Source organism: Phyllobates terribilis, unplaced genomic scaffold (assembly GCF_046119375.1).
Source record: "Phyllobates terribilis strain yellow unplaced genomic scaffold, ASM4611937v1 Scaffold_2__4_contigs__length_985480577, whole genome shotgun sequence".
NCBI lineage: Eukaryota > Metazoa > Chordata > Amphibia > Anura > Dendrobatidae > Phyllobates > Phyllobates terribilis.
The window spans coordinates 843957529-843977948 of NW_027362762.1; the positions used below are offsets into that span (position 1 = coordinate 843957529).

Here is a 20420-nt window from a genome sequence, read left to right on the forward strand (position 1 = left end):
TGTAGCTGAAAAGTGGGGCACTGCAGTTGATGTTACTGGTGGGCCCTTGGCACTCCAGTCTTATACTGCACCCATGAATCAGTGCACTGGGTGGTCTCAAAAGGTGGGGGTCCCAGTACAGCTATGAACCATTTATAACTTATCCTGAGGATATGCTGCAAAAGCTCAAGATGCCAATTAGCCCACACACTCAAATTTTTGCTTTGCCACAAATTTGAATGCATTACATCTTCCAATGTCATTCCTGTCAATCCATTAGACATCTTTAAGGCATTTAATATCATAGCAATGAGTATGCAAAGGTCAGAAACATCAATCTGTTGTCGGCTGAATTACTATTTTGGTACCACTTGGGTTTTGTGCACTTCATGTTCATGGTTTCTGTGTATTGTATATGCCAGGATGTATATGGTACATTAAATGAAAGCCTCAGGCAAATGTCATATAGTAGAAATTGTCATCCATTGGGTCCCATTTAAGAAAAAATGTACATTTAATGTATTTCAATTTATTACTGCAATAGCATAGTCTAGTATACTATCGCTAGTACCTTTTGATCTGCAGGGTATGCAAAGTGTCTCTTCAGAGAGAAAGAGGACTAGAACTCTAGCGCTACCTATTGGAAGAAGCGAATATTGACTTTTAGAATCGTTGCTTCCTATAGGTGTCACTAGATTTCTAGTCGTCTTCCTGTCATGCTGGGTATGGGGCAAACCCAACGTATAACGACAGGAAAAGGGAAGGGTGCCCTAGAAGTAGGGAAAGGGGGAGTGGAGACCCCTAAACAGCTCAAACGATAGACCCTGACTCCCCTATGGACCCTATATAGGTTCTGCACCTATCGCCGAGAAGGAAACCTGGCCCTAGCTGACCCTAAAGCTAGGCCCTAAGTAGGGAGGGGGAGGGGTGAGCACTAGTCAGCCCCACTGCAAACTAAAGTACACACAAGGGAAACAAACAACGGAATACACTTAGCTTCAAGATGACACCAGAGAGAAAACACCAACAATCCAAAAAGGAACTCCAAGAAAATTCTAGTCGACTACTAGAATTCCAGGCCTGAATAGAATCAGAACACTCTATCACCAGCAACTCTCTGGAGAAACAGAGTGTATTTAAAGATACAGCAAGAGCGTGATAATTAGCAACAGAAGGTGAGAATCACCGCTGGGTCCTAACGGTATAATCCCCAAGGAAGGTGAGGATCACTGTTGGGTCCTAAAGCGAGAGGGATCATGAAAGGATCAGGAAGATATTTGCAAGGCCAAACGCACCAACCTTCTACATCCGGACCCTATATGACTGTCAAACCTGACACACCCATGACATTTCTTCTCTGAACAGACAATTTGCATATTTAATTTACCAGAGGCGCATGTATGGCTTATAAATCTCCTCACTCTGACGTGCTTATAAGTCTCCTCACTCTGGCTTGGCTTGTCACTCTCCAAAAGAAGAAACGTTCCCCTTAGATCTTCAGGGTGCTGATGTATGCCAGTCAGAAAGATGAAAAGGACATTCTTTTGACTTTTATCAGGCTCATTTAACCCCATTTTAGGGTCACCTTGCCGCTGGTGGGACGGCTTGTATACTTTTTTTGATCAAAAATAGTTCACTAAGTACCCTATATTTATTATGCAACTTTGCTTTACATTTATATATAATGATGGTAGGGTATGAGATATATTTTTGTCTTTTGTAGGTTTTGCTTCTTTTTGCTAGTGTGAACATGCTCCTATTTCTTGCATGTCTACCATCTTAGACCTCAGTTCACATTGCTTGTTTTTTTGTCTTGTTTGCATTCTGTGCAATTTAAGGGTGTGGCATCCCCTTTGTTGAGCTGATTAGTATATATGTAGCTTACCACGGGCCTAGGTGGTCTGGAGTTGGGACCCGGTCCTATTTGTCTACCCTTTTATGTGCATTACTTCAACTTTGATATACAGTAAGGTTTTTAATATAGACAGTATAGGTACCGTCCCAATTTAGGGTCACCTTGCCGCTGGTGGGACGGCTTGTATACTTTTTTTGATCAAAAATAGTTCACTAAGTACCCTATATTTATTATGCAACTTTGCTTTACATTTATATATAATGATGGTAGGGTATGAGATAAATTTTTGTCTTTTGTAGGTTTTGCTTCTTTTTGCTAGTGTGAACATGCTCCTATTTCTTGCATGTCTGCCATCTTAGACCTCAGTTCACATTGCTTGTTTTTTTGTCTTGTTTGCATTCTGTGCAATTTAAGGGTGTGGCATCCCCTTTGTTGAGCTGATTAGTATATATGTAGCTTACCACGGGCCTAGGTGGTCTGGAGTTGGGACCCGGTCCTATTTGTCTACCCTTTTATGTGCATTACTTCAACTTTGATATACAGTAAGGTTTTTAATATAGACAGTATAGGTACCGTCCCAATTTAGGGTCACCTTGCCGCTGGTGGGACGGCTTGTATACTTTTTTTGATCAAAAATAGTTCACTAAGTACCCTATATTTATTATGCAACTTTGCTTTACATTTATATATAATGATGGTAGGGTATGAGATATATTTTTGTCTTTTGTAGGTTTTGCTTCTTTTTGCTAGTGTGAACATGCTCCTATTTCTTGCATGTCTACCATCTTAGACCTCAGTTCACATTGCTTGTTTTTTTGTCTTGTTTGCATTCTGTGCAATTTAAGGGTGTGGCATCCCCTTTGTTGAGCTGATTAGTATATATGTAGCTTACCACGGGCCTAGGTGGTCTGGAGTTGGGACCCGGTCCTATTTGTCTACCCTTTTATGTGCATTACTTCAACTTTGATATACAGTAAGGTTTTTAATATAGACAGTATAGGTACCGTCCCAATTTAGGGTCACCTTGCCGCTGGTGGGACGGCTTGTATACTTTTTTTGATCAAAAATAGTTCACTAAGTACCCTATATTTATTATGCAACTTTGCTTTACATTTATATATAATGATGGTAGGGTATGAGATATATTTTTGTCTTTTGTAGGTTTTGCTTCTTTTTGCTAGTGTGAACATGCTCCTATTTCTTGCATGTCTACCATCTTAGACCTCAGTTCACATTGCTTGTTCATTTAACCCCATTAGCTAGAGTTGGTGTGAATCGATTTGCAGGATCCGGTTCATTGGCCATGTCAGTAATCTGTGGCCGTAGGACAGGAGCTCTGAGAACCGCCTCTTACCTCCTGGCTCTTCTTTTGATTAGTCATCCTGGTGTTACATCATCCTTGCGGTGTGACGCACATGTTACGATGCATCAGGCCAGTTAATCAAAAGAAGAGCTGCAGATGCTGGGAGGTTGGAGGTGGTTCTTTGCCTCCCGTCCATTGGCCACAGATTACCAACATTGCTGATAAACTGGATCCTGCAGATTAATTCACACCAACTCTGACATACACAAATCAGTGTAAAGCACAACCATGATGTAAATGATGCAAGGACCAATGACAGCGGATCAGGGATAGAGGATCCTGATGGAAATATTATTTCAAGATCTATATTTGAACTAAGAAGTAATAATAACTCTTACCTGTCTCAGAATGAAGGCCACCACATCTGTTGATTCCCAGTAACTGGCATGGAAAAGATGTGGTAGTGCTACAGTTGGAAAGGCTGTGAGAACATCCGGACAGTATAAGGCGTAATCAATACGCTTTGTTCCCCACCAATTAGCTGTAACTGCAAAAGCAAAATACTAATTCAGACTGTATAATAACTTAAACACTGCAAGATGTCAAAGAGTTGTCTGAGATCAGAAAAAAAGAATAATTTTTTCCCCCAAAACACTGACCCTCATGTCCATAGACCGTGTCTGGCATTAGAGTCCAACTCTATTCACTTGTATCAGGCACAGCTGACGGACATGAGTATAAGGCTGCATTCACCCCTATGTGTGAAATGTCTGAGTGATGCTTGACTGTTTTATCGGACACCACATGGACCCATTGCATTAAATGGATCTATTCAGAATAAGACACAGTCAATGGGTCTGTGTGCTCTTCAAAAAAAAAATCAAGCTGCACATCGACACTACACACAGATGTGTGAATGCAGCCTAAGACTACTGTAGGGGTAAATGGTGACTTTGTCTGCAATACAGATCACATGGACAAAGATGAGAATATGACACTGCTAAATTGCAGCATAATGCAAGTGAATGGAATCATATTGCACCTTTTAAAGAGAATCTGTGAGCAGTTTTTTGCTATGTAATCTGAGGGCAGCGTGAGGTAGGGCCTGAGACACATATTTCAGCGACGTATCTCTTATTAGGCTGTGTGCTGTTGTTTAAATAGAATTATTAGCAGCAGATTAATACTGCCTAAAGGATTAAAGCTCCCATGCCTCCTGGTCCAAGCCTGCCCCCACCACTGATTAGCAGTTTACTGTCAATATATACAGAAAGCTGCTAATCAGGGGTGTGGGTGGGGTTAGATGTGGTGTAGGTGTGGTTAGATGTGGTGTGAGTGGAGTTAGGTGTGGTGTGAGCGGAGTTAGGTGTGGTGTGGGCGGGGTTAGATGTGGTGTGGGCGGGGTTAATTTTCTGAGCTCTACTTTGTGCTACACTAAAAACTCTGATTGTGTCACAACTGCTTCCCCCAGTAAACTAAGTGACTCATTGCTGGAATCAGGGTATCTTTTTCTACATTATGCTGCTCTCAGATGAGGTAGCAAAAACCTGCTGACAGATTCCCTTTAAGGTACCACGACTACAACAAGCCAGTCGCAAAAAGCACAACTGGCTCCTGCTTTTTGTGACTTGCTCGTCACAGTCATGTTACTTCCATGATAACACAATATAGCAGCAACTTACGAGTTTTTTACATTGTGTTAATGGAAATAATCAGTAGCGTAATCCTTTCAAATTCTTCAAGCCAATGGTTCCCACTCAAAGTGCCTTCAACACATTTAATATTTCGTTCTATCAAAAGTCTTGTTAAAATGTCATCTGAGCTTTCTAGCCGATTTAAAGAAAAAATGTGTTACGTTTCCAAAGACATGTCTGAATACAATAAACCTTTTTCAGAGTATAAATGATTTAGTGGCGATGCCTGGAGATTTCTCTGCGGCTGGTGGTAAATTGTCACTTCATGTACGAAGTATGCAGTATAGGCATTTTATCATCAAGAATCACCATAAAAGTTGTAAAAAATTACCTAGTAAAATGTTGTTTTATCTATCAGTGTACACGTTTTCTTACTTTCCCCAGGATCTAACACTGCAGTGTCTATAGTGTAGTGCTACAAATATGTAAATGTCCATTTCAGGTCACTACTCAGGAGTTCATGTCAATATACCATCTTCTTAAGACTGAACGTGCATAAGGTGTTCTTTGTAAAAGGGTCAGAGTTGGGGGTCTGTAGCTCTACTCTCCTTTTGAGGGAGTGAACAGTAAAACACGTGAGATGCTAGACCATTGTCTTAACGAGAACTTGGGAGTGATTGGTGACCAATAGTTGGTGATGTGAAGAGCTGCAACAAGAAGTCTCCTGATGAAGCGAGTACTGACCATGGGCTGGAAGATGCTCTGGCTGTCTTGCTTACTGAGTCATGGTGAGTGAATCATGAGTGGACCATGAGCTATTGACTTCAAACGTGGTATAGTACTTGATTGCATTGGACTAGAGGGAGAGAACATTAAGGAGATGGTCTGGTTAGACCTCTTGAGAGAATCATGGACTGATTGTAGGCTGCTTAATTGTCAGTGCTAGTGGGTGAGGAGAGGACCTGAAGAGTGGTGGTCTGAAAGTGTAAAAGAATCTTTGGAAACTTAACCCTTGAAATGGACAGATTGATGGACAAGGGTCTGGAAACAATGATGTGGAGTTGGAGACCGTGAGACTCAGAGGACTGTGATGCATAGACAAAAACATTTTAGACTAAACCCATTGGATGCAGGGGCAGTGACAGAGGAAAAGATAAGTGTAAGGACTGTAGCAAGTAGCAGTAACAGAGAGTAAGATGTAAGACTCTGTGAAGAAGCAGATGGTGTCTGTGAAAGCAATAAACCCAAACTAGGGGATTGTACATACTTAATTTTATTTATTCAGTCCCAAGTCCAGAATAATCCCATGTTTAACATGTTGTAGTGACAGTGACCAAAATGCATTGTGCACCACTATGGCCTCACTTGATTTCCATACTGTGTAACATATTAACATAGTTTTTAAGGTTGAAGGAAGACAAAGTCCATCTAGTTCAACCCATAGCCTAACATGTTGATCCAGAGAGAGGCAATAAAAAAAAACATGTGGCAAACACTAAGCTCCACATTGGGGAAAAAAATTCCTTCCTGACTCCATACGGCAATCAGACTAGTTCCCTGGATCAACGCCCTATCAAGGAATCTAGTATATATAACCTGTAATATTATACTTTTCAAGAAAGGCATCCATGCCCTTCTTAAATTTTAGTAGTGAATCACTCATTACAACATCATGCGGCAGAGAGTTCCATAGTCTCACTGCTCTTACAGTAAAGAATCCGCATCTGTGATTATGATTAAACCTTCTTTCCTCCAGACATAGAAGATGCCCCCTTGTCCCCGTCTCAGGCCTCAGAGTAAAAAGATCAGTAGAAAGGTCTTTGTACTGTCCCCTCATATACTTGTACATAGTAATAATATCACCCCTAAGCCTTCTTTTTTCCACAGTAATAACTCCAAGTGTAATAACCTGTCTTGGTATTGCAGACCCCCAGTCCTCTAATAACCTTGGTCGCTCTTCTCTGCACCCTCTCTAGTTCAGCTATGTCTTTCTTATACACCGGTGACCAGAACTGTACACAGTATTCTAAGTGTGGTCGCACTAATGACTTGTATAGAGGTAAAATTATGTTCTCCTCATGAGCATCTATGCCTCTTTTAATGCATCCCATTATTTTATTTGCCTTTGCAGCAGCTGCCTGACACTGGCCACCAAACGTGAGCTTGTCGTCCACCAATACACCATGGTCTTTTTCAGTGACAGTTTTGCCCAGTGTTTTACAATTAAGCATATAATTATACATTTTATTTCCTCTGCTCAAGTGCATTACCTTATGTAGCGTCGGCGTCCCTGCCTCCTGCTAGGCAGGGACGCTGTTCCCCTCACCTCTCCGCTCCGTGCCCGGCGTCCTCCTCCCGCTCTGCTGGCAGCGCGCGCTGCTTCCCGGCCACGGTGCTTAGGGCACGCGCGCGCGCGCTCCCCCTCTCTTAAAGGGGCCACGCGCGCCGTCCTAAGGAGTCCCCGGCCAATGGCCGGAGGACCTCACCATATATAAGGCACCTCCTCCAAAATGGAGGTGCCCGAGCAATGTTGTTGCAAAGCCTTCACTCTGCTTCAGCCCTCAGGTCCCGTTACCAGTTACCTGCCAGTCACCTGCCAGATTCCTGCTTGATACCTGCCTGATATCCGCTTACCTGCTTGCAAGCCTGCGGTCCGACGGTCTGCCTTCCGACACCTGTCAGTCTGTCTATGGACCAGCCTGCCCGCTCACCTGGGAGCGCTCACCTGCTACCTGCCTGCTAGCCTACCTGGAGGCTCTGCCGTCACTTGCCGTGACCACCTGCCAGTCCAGAGACTCTTGCCCGCTCACCTGGGAGCGCTCACCTGCTACCTGCCTGCTAGCCTACCTGGAGGCTCTGCCGTCACTTACCGTGACCACCTGCCAGTCCAGAGACTCTTGCCCGCTCACCTGGGAGCGCTCACCTGCTACCTGTCTGCTAGCCTACCTGGAGGCTCTGCCATCACTTGCTGTGACCACCTGCCCGTCCAGAGACTTTTGCCCGCTCACCTGGGAGCGTCCACCTGCTACCTGTCTGCTAGTCTACCCAGAGACTGTCCCTGTCACTTGCTGTGACTACCTGCCCTTCTACCCAGAGACTGTCCCTGTCACTTGCTGTGACTACCTGCCCTTCTACCCAGAGACTGTCCCTGTCACTTGCCGTGACTACCTGCCCTTCTACCCAGAGACTGTCCCTGTCACTTGCCGTGACTACCTGCCCGTCTTCCCTGGGAGCCACCCGCTTCCTTACAAGGACCGCCCCCTTGTATAAGTTGCTCAGAGGTTGCGCCTACCAGACCCGTTACACCTTACATTTATCCCCATTAAAGCTCATTTGCCATTTATCAGCCCAAGCTTCTAGTTTACATAGAACCTCCTGTAATATAAAATTGTCCTCCTCTGTATTGATTACCCTGCAGAGTTTAGTGTCATCTGCAAATATTGAAATATTACTCTGTATGCCGCTACAAGGTCATTAATAAATATGTTAAAAAGAAGCGGGCCCAATACTGACCCCTGTGGTACCCCACTGTTAACTGAGACCCAGTCTGAGTGTGTTCCATTAATAACCACTCTTTGTTTCCTATCACTGAGCCAGTTCTTAACCCACATACATATATTTTCGCCTTTCCCCATTGTTCTCATTTTATGTATCAACCTTTTGTGTGGAACCGTATCAAAAGCTTTTGAAAAGTCCATATACACAACATCCACTGCATTTCCTTGGTCCAGTCCGGAACTTACCTCATCATAAAAGCTGATCAGATTAGTTTGACAGGAACGGTCTCTCGTAAACCCCTGTTGATATTGGGTCATGAGGTTATTCTTCTTCAGATACTCTAGTATAGCATCTCTTAGGAAACCCTCCAGGATTTTACCCACAGTAGAGGTTAAGCTTACCGGCCTATAATTTCCAAGTTCAGTTTTTGTCCCCTTTTTGAATATTGGCACCACATTTGCTATACGCCAGTCCTGTGGTACAGACTCTGTTATTATGGAATCTTTAAAGATTAAAAATAATGGTCTATCTATGGCGTTACTTAAATCCCGCAGTACTCGCGGGTGTATCCCATCCAGGCCCGGGGATTTGTCAACTTTAGTGATTTTTAGACACCGCCGTACTTACTGCTGGGTGAAGCAAGTGACATTTACTGGAGAATTTTTGTTATCACTAACCATTGAATCAATTTGGTCTGCAGAGGGGTGAGGTCACTGAGAAGAGAAGAACAGTGCTGAACACCGGAGAGAGCGGAGGTAGGTGAGTATACTGTATTAATACACTCACACTACATTACGAGCACATATACACACATTTAAGCAAAAGATATATTGCTGGGCTTCTTTAAATAACGTCACGGTAGAAATGTAGGGCTGACTTACTGTTAGCCATTTTTGCAGATGGCAGGCTTTCTGAAGAACCTGACATTTCACTGCTCATGCTCACAAGGCTGGACCGCCTGCCTTTACCCTGTGTGGGGGTTGATAAGTTGGAGCATGCTGGAGCCTCCGTTGAAGAGTTGTTGTTGGTAGTCGTCTCCACAAATGCTGCACTACAAGCCTGAATAGCATCCACTGGAGAAAAATATATAGAACATTATTCAATTTCTTGTAAAAATCTGCAAACATGTTGTGATTCAAATAATATGAAAAGGATTTACTGAGTCAATGAAATGAGAGTTCTTAGAGGATCCATGAATTAGACATACTGTATCATATACCGTGAGCCAGTCATTGTCTGTAATGTGGGAGACTGCAGCAGGAGCCTCCCCCCTTTCCTATCTGCAATATGAAATAATGAAGCAGATGTGAACTAATGAAACCCTTTTATTCTCTAAAAAAAACCTGGAGAACGCATAGAAAACGCTGCAGATTGATAGTCCCATTTACTATTATCGTTAATGTACAAGATAATTATTTCCTCTTATACAAACTAAAGACCATTAATTTAAGGTAACTGATGACATAACTTATTATAATTGAATTACTCTGTAAATGTAATTCTGTATTCTGTATGTATTGAGACCCTAAGCTTTCTCAGGGATGGTAACCAAATTTTTAGCTGCATAAACTAAAAGTATGTCACTGAGACTTACATTTCCATTACCTAAAGTGTAACCATCGTTTTAATTGTTATTTCATAAATCAATAGTACACATGAATATAAGCAATTTTATAAAATATATTATCAGAGAAATCTGCTTCTTTCTCCTACTGGGCGGATCTTTCACTCATTTCTCAATGCATGGGTAAAATTTGGATTTAGTGAAGAAAGATTTTCCCATTACTGAGATAGGAGATGACAATTAGTGCTTTTAAAATTCTATGGAGATGCGGAAAAGGCAGAAAGAGGAAGGAGCGAGAGGCAGACGCACACAGTCACAATAACTCAATAATGTGAAAATCTGTCTTTACTGAATACAGAGTTTACAAAGTGAAAGATCAGTCCAGGAGAAGAAAGAAGCAGATGTTTCCCATAAGATATATTAGAAAGTTTCTTATTTCCATGTGTACCATTCATTTATGGGGAAAAAAAGTGAAAACCTAATTTACTCTTTAAACAAATGGATTAGAACTAAGGAACAAAGTGTCAAAGCATCAGATATAAGATTGTGTGATGAAGAAAACCAGAGCATTAGGTGCTGTCATTTTCTGTTACTAGAGTCAACTATAGTAAATTCATTATTATCCATTAGCGACAGTCACGGATAAGCGGACACTTTATGTAATGTTTCCATACGCACACAAAGGAATTCCAATTTATATTCAATTATTCATGTCCCCTTTCAAAATGCCCAGACTGGAAAAAAATGAGAGTTCTTTTCATCACATGGCGCTTCTTCTTCTTCATATCTTCGTCTTCTTACGCACCTTCCTAAGCCTGGAGCTATTTTCTGCTCTGCTTCGGAGGTAGGAGGGCAGAAGTACAATTGGAGCAGCTGGATCTCACTGCACCTCTCTTGGGAGCCATGATTCACGAGCAGTAATACTATCAATTATTTACGTTACAACATAGAAACATCTGTACTGAGCGCAGCTAATTTACTCTTCCCATGGATTTATTATATATATTCATGCTTTCAATAAGTAGCCTCATGTATAAAACTAGAGGAGGCAAAGACTAGAAGAGTCTGCAGCTACAACCAATCAGCACTCAGCTTTCCATTTTAGGTTAAACATGAAAACAGTGACCTGATCACATGCCATTAACAATGCTCCAATTCTTTTGACCTTTCTTAACACTTTAGGCCTATAGGGGACTGGGGACTGCAGTGGCGGAACGGATGAGGTCTGAGGTGAGAATTGTTTCAGCCCTCTACAATTCAACAAAATAGAAGCCAGACAGCCACCATCTTGCTGAATTTGCAGAAAGCAAATTGCAAATAATTTAGATTCAGGAAAATCTTATTTTTTTTCTAGCATAACCCTAAAATACCCAAAGATCTCAGAAATTTTGACATCAAATCAACACCTTGAACAATTTTGCAGTGTGGCAGATCACATCTCGCCTATTCCTGCTACAAAAGGCCACTTCCATTAGGGATTGTTGTTGCTATGAAGGTTTGTGCGTGGTCTGTATAATGTTTAGGCCTGCAGTGTGTCAAGGTAACATCTGCAGAAATGTCAGGACCCAAAGTTTAATAGCAGAAAGTTGTCCAGGTCATCACACTGCCTCTGCCAGCTCGCCTTCTTCCCATACTGCGTCCTGGTGCCATCTCCTGCACAGGTAAATGATCCTTGCTGTCCAAATGAAGCCATTGCAAATCTCATTCATCAGACATGACATCCTTCTTCCCATGGTGCTTTCTGCTTCCATCTCCTCCAGAGGCAAGGAGCGCACATATACTTAGTTGTCCATGTGATATATGCAACGGGTCTGGGAGGCGGAACCTCTGAGCTACTATACAAGGGGGCAGTCCTTGTAAGGGAGTGGGTGGCGACCAGGGAAGACGGGCAGGAGGTCACAGCAGGTGACCGGGACAGTCTCTGAGTGAACGGGCTGGAGGTTACGGCAAGTGACCGGGGCAGTCTCTGGATGAACGGGCTGATGGTCACAGCAGGTGACCGGGACAGTCTCTGAGTGAACGGGCTGGAGGTCACGGCAAGTGACCGGGGCAGTCTCTGGATGAACGGGCAGATGGTCACGGCAAGTGACCGGGGCAGTCTCTAGGTAAAGGGTTGGTACGACCTGTGGCGGCTGATGATAGACGTGAGCTCCCAGGTGAGCAGGCGAGAGTCTCTGGATGAACGGGTGGTCACAGCATGTGACGGCGGAGCCTCCAGGAAGACCAACAGACAGGCGGCAGATGAGCGCTCCCAGGTGAGCGGGCAGAAGTCTCTGGACAGGCGGGTGGTCACAGCACGTGACGGCAGAGCCTCCAGGTAGGCTAGTAGACAGGCAGCTGATGAGCGCTCCCAGGTGAGCGAGCAGGAGTCACTGGACAGGCAGGTGGTCACAGCACGTGACGGCGGAGCCTCCAGGTAGACTAGCAGGCAGGTAGCAGGTGTGTGCTCCCAGGTGAGCGGGCAAGCTGGTCCATAGACAGACTGACAGGAGTTGGAAGGCAGACCGTCGGACCTCGGGCAAGCAGGCAGGTGGCTGATATGCGCTCCCAGGTGAGCGGGCAGGCTGGTCCTTAGACAGACTGACAGGAGAAGTAAGGCAGACCGTCGGACCTTGGGCAAGCAGGCAGGTGGCTGATGTGCGCTCCCAGGTGAGCGGGCAGGCTGGTCCTTAGACAGACTGACAGGAGAAGTAAGGCAGACCGTCGGACCTCAGACTAGCAGGCAGGTAGCAGATAATCAGGCAGGAATCTGGCAGGTAACTGGCAACGGGACCTGAGGGCTGAAGCAGAGTAGTGAACAGTGCAACAACATTGCTCGGGCACCTCCATTTTGGGGGAGGTGCCTTATATATGGTGAAGTCCTCCGGCCATTGGCCGGGGACTCCTTAGGACAGCGCGCGCGGCCCCTTTAAGAGGGAGGGAGAGCGCGCGCGCGCGCCCTAAGCACAGTGGCCGGGAAGGAGCGCGCGCTGCCAGCAGAGCAGGAGGAGGACGCCGGGCACGGAGCAGAGAGGTGAGGGGAACAGCGTCCCTGCCTAGCAGAGGACAGGGACGCCGGCGCTACAATATATCAGACCAGACCACCGTCTTCTATTACTTTATGATCCCATTGTAATGCCTACCTCCCAATTTTAGGTGCATAAGCATGAGCACGTTGCCTGTGGCTCTGCAGCCTCATATGCAGCGTGTCGTGATGCACTGAGGGGTCTGACACCTTTCCGTTATAGGCAATACTAAAGCTTTCAGTGATTTCTGCTACAGTAGATCTTCTTTGGTATCAGACAAGATGGCTAACCTTTGCTCTTAACATGCATCATGAGCCTGTTCACTTGCTGCCCACGTTATCCTTCCCTTAAAGGGACTCTGTCAGCACAGTATGACTGTTCAAACCAAGTACAAGCGCTCAGTGCCCCCTTGGAGTGGCCAAAGACATAAATACACCTTCCCACCTACTTGTTTTCCTTCTATCTCCACCATTCTATGGCTCTATGAAGCCAGAGCTGTCAAAGAACAGAGGGGGTGGAGATAAAGGGAAAACAAGCAGGTGGGAAGGTGTATATAAATGTTTGGCATCACCGACAGGGGACTGGTTTGAACAGTCATTCTGTGGTGACAGAGTTCCTTTAAGTGCACCTTCCCACCCTGCTTGATTTCCCTCTATCTCCACCCCCCTCTTCTTTGACAGCTCTGGTTTCGTAGATGCAGAAAAGGGCAGCAATAGATGAAAACCAAGCAGGTAGGAAGGTGTATATAAATGATTGGCTCCGCCGTGAAGCACCGAGCGCCTGTACTTTGTTTGAACAGAGTCCCTTTAACAGGTGACATTATCATAAGGTAATGCATGTTCTTCACCTGACAGTGTTCAGAATACTGTGATATTTTGGAAACTTTAGAATTTTAGAAGCCCTTTTTCAGATATAGGAGCACCCTACTGTTCATTTGTCCTGATTTGCATGCGCACTGGATACAAAACAACCAAAAAAATGATCTAAACTTAACTTCATTTAAAGCAATGACAATAGACAGTGATTACATAACATAAGAAACTTACACACCATGGCTCTCTATACTATATATATATATATATATATATATATATATATATATATTTATTTTTTTTTTTAAACAACACAAAAGAAATTATCTTGTATTGTCATTTGACATTTAATTGTGATCATGAACTCCAGTAGGATTACTGTATGTTTAGCTTTTATTACAACGATATCTGAACATTGTTAAAATCCTACATGAGTAGCAAGTAATAAGGTGTTTCTCTGCGTTGTGTATATCACCTTGTGTGTTACAGTGCTTGATCCCAATAATAAAGCACCACTCCAGCATTGTTATTTTATTGCAGCTCTGGAGAGGAGCTTCTAATCTAAGGTCCCTATCCCTACTCTTATACTTTCCGGCCGCCGTCTTCACCTTCTATCACCACCGCTCCCATCAGTCTCCAGTAGTTTGTGGCCTGCCAGATTGCTCAAGTGTTTTCTGGAGCGAGCCAGAGGTAATTTTTCAATACAAGTCTATGAGAGTCATGTTCTGACTCTTATAGACTTGCACTGAGAGCTTGTGACTAGTGTTGAGCATTCCGATACTGAAATATCGGGTATCGGCCGATATTCACTGTATCGGAATTCCGATACTTAATTCCGATACTTTTATAATATCGAATACCGGAATCGGAAGTTCCCATAATGCCTGCGCTCTGCAGTGTCTGTGAAGGATGACAAGCTGGATGGCAGCGCTCAGCTGCGATCCAGCTTGTCATCAGAATGCCATCCCAGCGTGGGAGAATTCTCCTGATTGTTTAAAAGCCGGCGCGCGGTAAAAAGCCGCCGGCTTTTAAACAATCACGCAGCCCCATACTGCTTCCCCGCAGCCTCCCACCCCGATCCTCCGCTCCCCTCGCCACCTCCAATCCCAATCGTAAATTAGGACCGGGCGGGGAGCGCAGCACCAAGGAGCGAAGGACCCGGGCGGGGAAGCCGGCAGTGAAAAGACTTCACCGCCGGCTTTCCCGTTCTGTGCTGCGCTTTCCCGCCTGTTATTTCAAATGAACAGCTGAGGTATCAGGTGATGCCGATCAGCTGTTCATTTGAAGTAGCCGCGGTGCCCTCAGAGGGTTCATGTGAGTTCATGCTTGACTGCATGAACTCACATCAACTTTCCCACGGCCGCACAGGTCAGCTACTCCTCCCAGACCCGTCATGATTAGTGTGTGCGGGGTGTGTGTGCGGGGTGTGTGTGTGTGCGGGGTGTGTGTGCGGGGTGTCTGTGCGTGCAGGCAGACATAGGCCGATGTGACACTACTACTCCCATCGGCCTATGTCTGTCCCCCGTCCACTCCTGCCAGCAGGATCAGCTCGATGGGAGCAGTAGTTCCCATCAGCCTGATCCTGCTATTTAAATTGCCCTACTGTGTCCCCAATAAATTTTAAATACATGTCATTGGTGGCCAGTGGTTACCTAAAAGAAATTAGTTCATACATTACCTGTCCCCGCCGATCGCCACCTAAAATAAAGTAAAAAATAAAAAACTACACCTATACTCACCTAGACACCTAATTCCCCGAAGCCATCGATCTCCTGTAATAAAATATAAAATAATAAACCACAACCTTATCCTTACCCCTCCATAGTAGTCCACGAGTGTCCCACGATGATCTCCAGTTCAGAGCAGCCACATAGAATGTGACCGCTCTGAACCGCTGCCGCCGCTAGAATGACGGGGCCGTAAGGGTTCACCGGAGTTCAGGCAGCGCTGCTCCGGTTAGCTCCTTTACGGCACTGCTGTATCGTGAGAAATTCCCACGGTACAGCACTGCCGTAAAGGAGGTCTCCGGAGCTGCGCTGCCTGAATGCACTCCGGTGACCTCAGTCAGTGGCTCCCGCTGCCGGGAGCGGACGTGTTCCCGGCAGCGTGAGCTTACAGCAGCCATGCACAGCTGTCACCATCTCCAGATGTGACAGCTGTGCATGGGAGATCAGCGCAGGAACGTGGACAGGTAACTATTTTTTTTTTAGTAAACTAAGAATTAAATAAAATGGTGTTTTATTTCAAATAAATTATTTTTTTCTGGGTGTAGTGTGTTTTTTCTTTTTAACACTTTGTAGGTTAGTAATGGGGGTGTCATATAGACGGTCATCATTACTAACCTGGGCTTCATGGCAGCTGGCGCTGACATGAACCCCACCACTATTACCCCCTGCCACCGCACCAGGGCAGCGTGGAAGAGCGAGGCTAAGTGCCAGAATTGGCGCATCCTATGGATGCGCCATCTCTGGGGCGGCTGACGGCTGGTGTTTCTAGCCTGGGAGGGGGCCAATATTCATGGCACCCTTCCTGAGCTATTAATATCAGCCCCCAGCTGTCTGCCTAGCCTTTGCTAGCTATTAAAATAGGGGGGACCCCACGTCATTTTTTTTGGGGGGGTCCCCCATTTTAATAGCTAGTAAAGGCTAGGTATTCAGCTGGGGGCTGATATTAGTAGCCTGGGAAGCTCCGTGGGTTTTACCCCCTTCCCAGGCTTCAAACATCTGCCCCAGCCGTCTGCTTAACCTCCGCTAGAGACTAAAATTATGGGGGATCCCACGCCATTTTTTTTTAAAATAAATCCTTTATTTTAACACTAAATGACATTTGAGGACTTAATAAAGATGCAGTCCCTAAATTATTATTTATTTTTTAATAAATTTTTCCCAAAACTTTTGACGTGGGCTTCGCCATATTTTTGTATGCCAGCCAGGTACAGCATCCAGCTTCTATGAACGCGCCATTTTCCGGGGCGGCCGCGGACTGCAATTTTCAGCAGGGGGGGGGGGGGGGCAGAAAGCTTGGGCCTCCCTGCGCTGCAGATTCCATCCCCCAGCTGCCTAGTTGTACCTGGCTGGACACAAAAATAGGGAGAAGCTCCACGTTTTTTTTTTTTTAATTATTTCATGAAATTCATGGAATAATTAAGAAAAAAAGGGCTTCCCTATATTGTTGTGTCCGGCTAGGTACAAATAGGCAGCTGGTGGTTGGGGGCAGCCCGTTCCTGCCTGCTGTACCTGGCTGGACACAAATATAGTGTGAAGCCCCACGTCAATTTTTTTTTAATTATTTCAGGAAATTCATGAAATAATTAAAAAAAAATTATGTGGGGCTTCGCCCTATATTTGTGTCCAGCCAGGTACAGCAGGCAGGAACGGGCTGCCCCCAACCACCAGCTGCCTATTTGTACCTAGCCGGACACAACAATATAGGGAAGCCCTTTTTTTCTTAATTATTCCATGAATTTCATGAAATAATTAAAAAAAAAAATGTGTGGCGCTTCGCCCTATTTTTGTGTCCAGCCAGGTACAACTAGGCAGCTGGGGGCTGGAATCTGCAGCGCAGGGAGACCCAAGCTTTCTGGGCCCCACCCGCTGCAAATTGCAGTCCGCAGCCGCCCCGGAAAATGGTGCGTTCATAGAAGCGCCATCTTCTGGCGCTGTACCCAACTCATCCAGGGCCCTGGTGCGGTGGCTCACTGGGTAATAAAGGGGTTAAGGCCAGCTTGGCATTATCAGCTGGCCCTAAGCCCGAAATTCATGGGGTCACGCCAATATTAGACATGACCGCCATGAATTTCTAGTAAAGTATTTAAAAAAAAACACAAACACCCAGAAAAAAGTCCTTTAATTGAAATAAAGACACAATTCTTTATTGTTCTAAATTAAACCATACTTACCGCCACGCCCATTCCAGCTGAAGCCAACGATCTCCTGCAATAAAAGTAAAATAATAAAGCAACCTCATCCTTACCTTTCCATGGTTCCCAGGACAGCTTCAGCTCTGCTACATCCAGATGACAGGCTGGACCGCAGCAGAACGCTGCCATCCAGCCTGTCATCCCGCGGACACTGAGAAGCGCAGGCATGCTTGCGCTCCTCAGTGTCTCTCTGTGACGTCATCCAGATGAGCCGAGGTCATGTCCAATGAACTCAGCTCACCTCATGCACGTCACTGACAGCGTGGGAAAATTCTCCTGCACTCAGCGCTTCAGCGTGAGAATTCTCCCACGCTGTCAGTGACGTGCATGAGGTGCGCCGAGTTCATTGGACATGACCTCACCTCATGCACGTCACTGACAGCGTGGGAAAATTCTCACGCTGAAGCGCTGAGTGCAGGAGAATTCTCCCACGCTGTCAGTGACGTACATGAGGTGAGCCAAGTTCATTGTCGGCTCATCTGGATGCCGTCACAGCCAGACACTGAGGAGTGGAAGTATGCCTGCGCTTCTCAGTGTCTGCGGGATGACAGGCTGGATGGCAGCGTTCTGCTGCGGTCCAGCCTGTCATCTCGATATAGCAGAGCTGGAGCCGTCGTGGGAGCCATGGAAAGGTAAGGATGAGGTTGCTTTATTATTTTTCTTTTATTGCAGGAGATCGTTGGCTTCAGCTGGAATGGGCGTGATGGTAAGTATGGTTTAATTTAGAACAATAAAGAATTGTGTGTTTATTTCAATTAAAGGACTTTTTTCTGGGTGTTTGTGTTTTTTTTAAATACTTTACTAGAAATTCATGGTGGTCATGTCTAATATTGGCGTGACCCCATGAATTTCGGGCTTAGGGCCAGCTGATAATGCCAAGCTGGCCTTAACCCCTTTATTACCCAGTGAGCCACCGCACCAGGGCCCTGGATGAGTTGGGTACAGCGCCAGAAGATGGCGCTTCTATGAACGCGCCATTTTCCGGGGCGGCTGCGGACTGCAATTTGCAGCGGGTGGGGCCCAGAAAGCTTGGGCCTCCCTGCGCTGCAGATTCCAGCCCCCAGCTGCCTAGTTGTACCTGGCTGGACACAAAAATAGGGCGAAGCTCCACGTTTTTTTTTTTTTAAATTCATGAAATTCATGGAATAATTAAGAAAAAAAGGGCTTCCCTATATTGTTGTGTCCGGCTAGGTACAAATAGGCAGCTGGTGGTTGGGGGCAGCCCGTTCCTGCCTGCTGTACCTGACTGGACACAAATATAGGGCGAAGCCCCACATCAATTTTTTTAAATTATTTCATGAATTTCCTGAAATGATTTAAAAAAAATTGACGTGGGGCTTTGCACTATATTTGGGTCCAGCCAGGTACAGCAGGCAGGAACGGGCTGCCCCCAACCACCAGCTGCCTATTTGTACCTGGTTGGACACAACAATATAGGGAAGCCCTTTTTTTCTTAATTATTTCATGAATTTCATGAAATAATTAAAAAAAAAAAATACGTGAAGCTTCTCCCTATTTTTGTGTCCAGCCAGGTACAACTAGGCAGCTGGGGGATGGAATCTGCAGCGCAGGGAGGCCCAAGCTTTCTGCCCCCCCCCCCCCCCGCTGAAAATTGCAGTCCGCAGCCACCCCGGAAAATGGCGCGTTCATAGAAGCTGGATGCTGTACCTGGCTGGCATACAAAAATATGGCGAAGCCCACGTCAAAAGTTTTGGGAAAAATTAATTAAAAAATAAATAATAATTTAGGGACTGCATCTTTATTAACTCCTCAAATGTCATTTAGTGTTAAAATAAAGGATTTATTTTAAAAAAAATTGACGTGGGGCTTCGCCCTATATTTGTGTCCAGCCAGGTACAGCAGGCAGGAACAGGCTGCCCCCAACCACCAGCTGCCTATTTGTACCTGGCCGGACACAACAATATAGGGAAGCCCTTTTTTTCTTAATTATTCCATGAATTTCATGAAATAATTTTAAAAAAAAATGCGTGGGGCTTCGCCCTATTTTTGTGCCCAGCCAGATACAACTAGGCAGCTGGGGGCTGGAATCCGCAGCGCAGGGAGACCCAAGCTTTCTGGGCCACCCCCGCTGCAAATTGCAGTCCGCAGCCGCCCCAGAAAATGGCGCGTTCATAGAAGCGCCATCTTCTGGCGCTGTACCCAACTCATCCAGGGCCCTGGTGCGGTGGCTCACTGGGTAATAAAGGGGTTAAGGCCAGCTTGGCATTATCAGCTGGCCCTAAGCCCGAAATTCATGGGGTCACGCCAATATTAGACATGACCACCATGAATTTCTAGTAAAGTATTTAAAAAAACACAACACCCAGAAAAAAGTCCTTTAATTGAAATAAACACACAATTCTTTATTGTTCTAAATTAAACCATACTTACCATCACGCCCATTCCAGCTGAAGCCAACGATCTCCTGCAATAAAAGTAAAATAATAAAGCAACATCATCCTTACCTTTCCATGGCTCCCACGACAGCTTCAGCTCTGCTACATCGAGATGACAGGCTGGACCGCAGCAGAACGCTGCCATCCATCCTGTCATCCCGCAGACACTGAGAAGCGCAGGCATACTTCCACTCCTCAGTGTCTGGCTGTGACGGCATCCAGATAAGCCGAGGTCATGTCCAATGAACTCAGCTCACCTCATGTACGTCACTGACAGCGTGGGAAAATTCTCCTGCACTCAGCGCTTCAGCGTGAGAATTTTCCCACGCTGTCAGTGACGTGCATGAGGTGAGCTGAGTTCCTTGGACATGACCTCACCTCATGTATGTCACTGACAGCGTGGGAGAATTCTCACGCTGAAGCGCTGAGTGCAGGAGAATTTTCCCACGCTGTCA

At 45.4% G+C, this 20420-nt stretch overlaps 1 protein-coding gene across 4 annotated transcripts in view; it reads right to left on the reverse strand.

Moving 5' to 3' along the window:
* The window catches only part of PITPNM3 (PITPNM family member 3), a 901527-nt gene that overhangs the window by 24318 nt on the left and 856789 nt on the right, over positions 1-20420 (reverse strand). For all 4 annotated transcript variants that reach the window (XM_073667825.1, XM_073667827.1, XM_073667826.1 and 1 more), the window contains 2 exons: positions 9151-9342; positions 3536-3684 (listed from right to left, as the gene is read on the reverse strand). In XM_073667825.1, coding sequence (XP_073523926.1) covers positions 3536-3684; positions 9151-9342 — 341 coding nt within the window. The remainder of the gene's footprint in view (positions 1-3535; positions 3685-9150; positions 9343-20420) is intronic.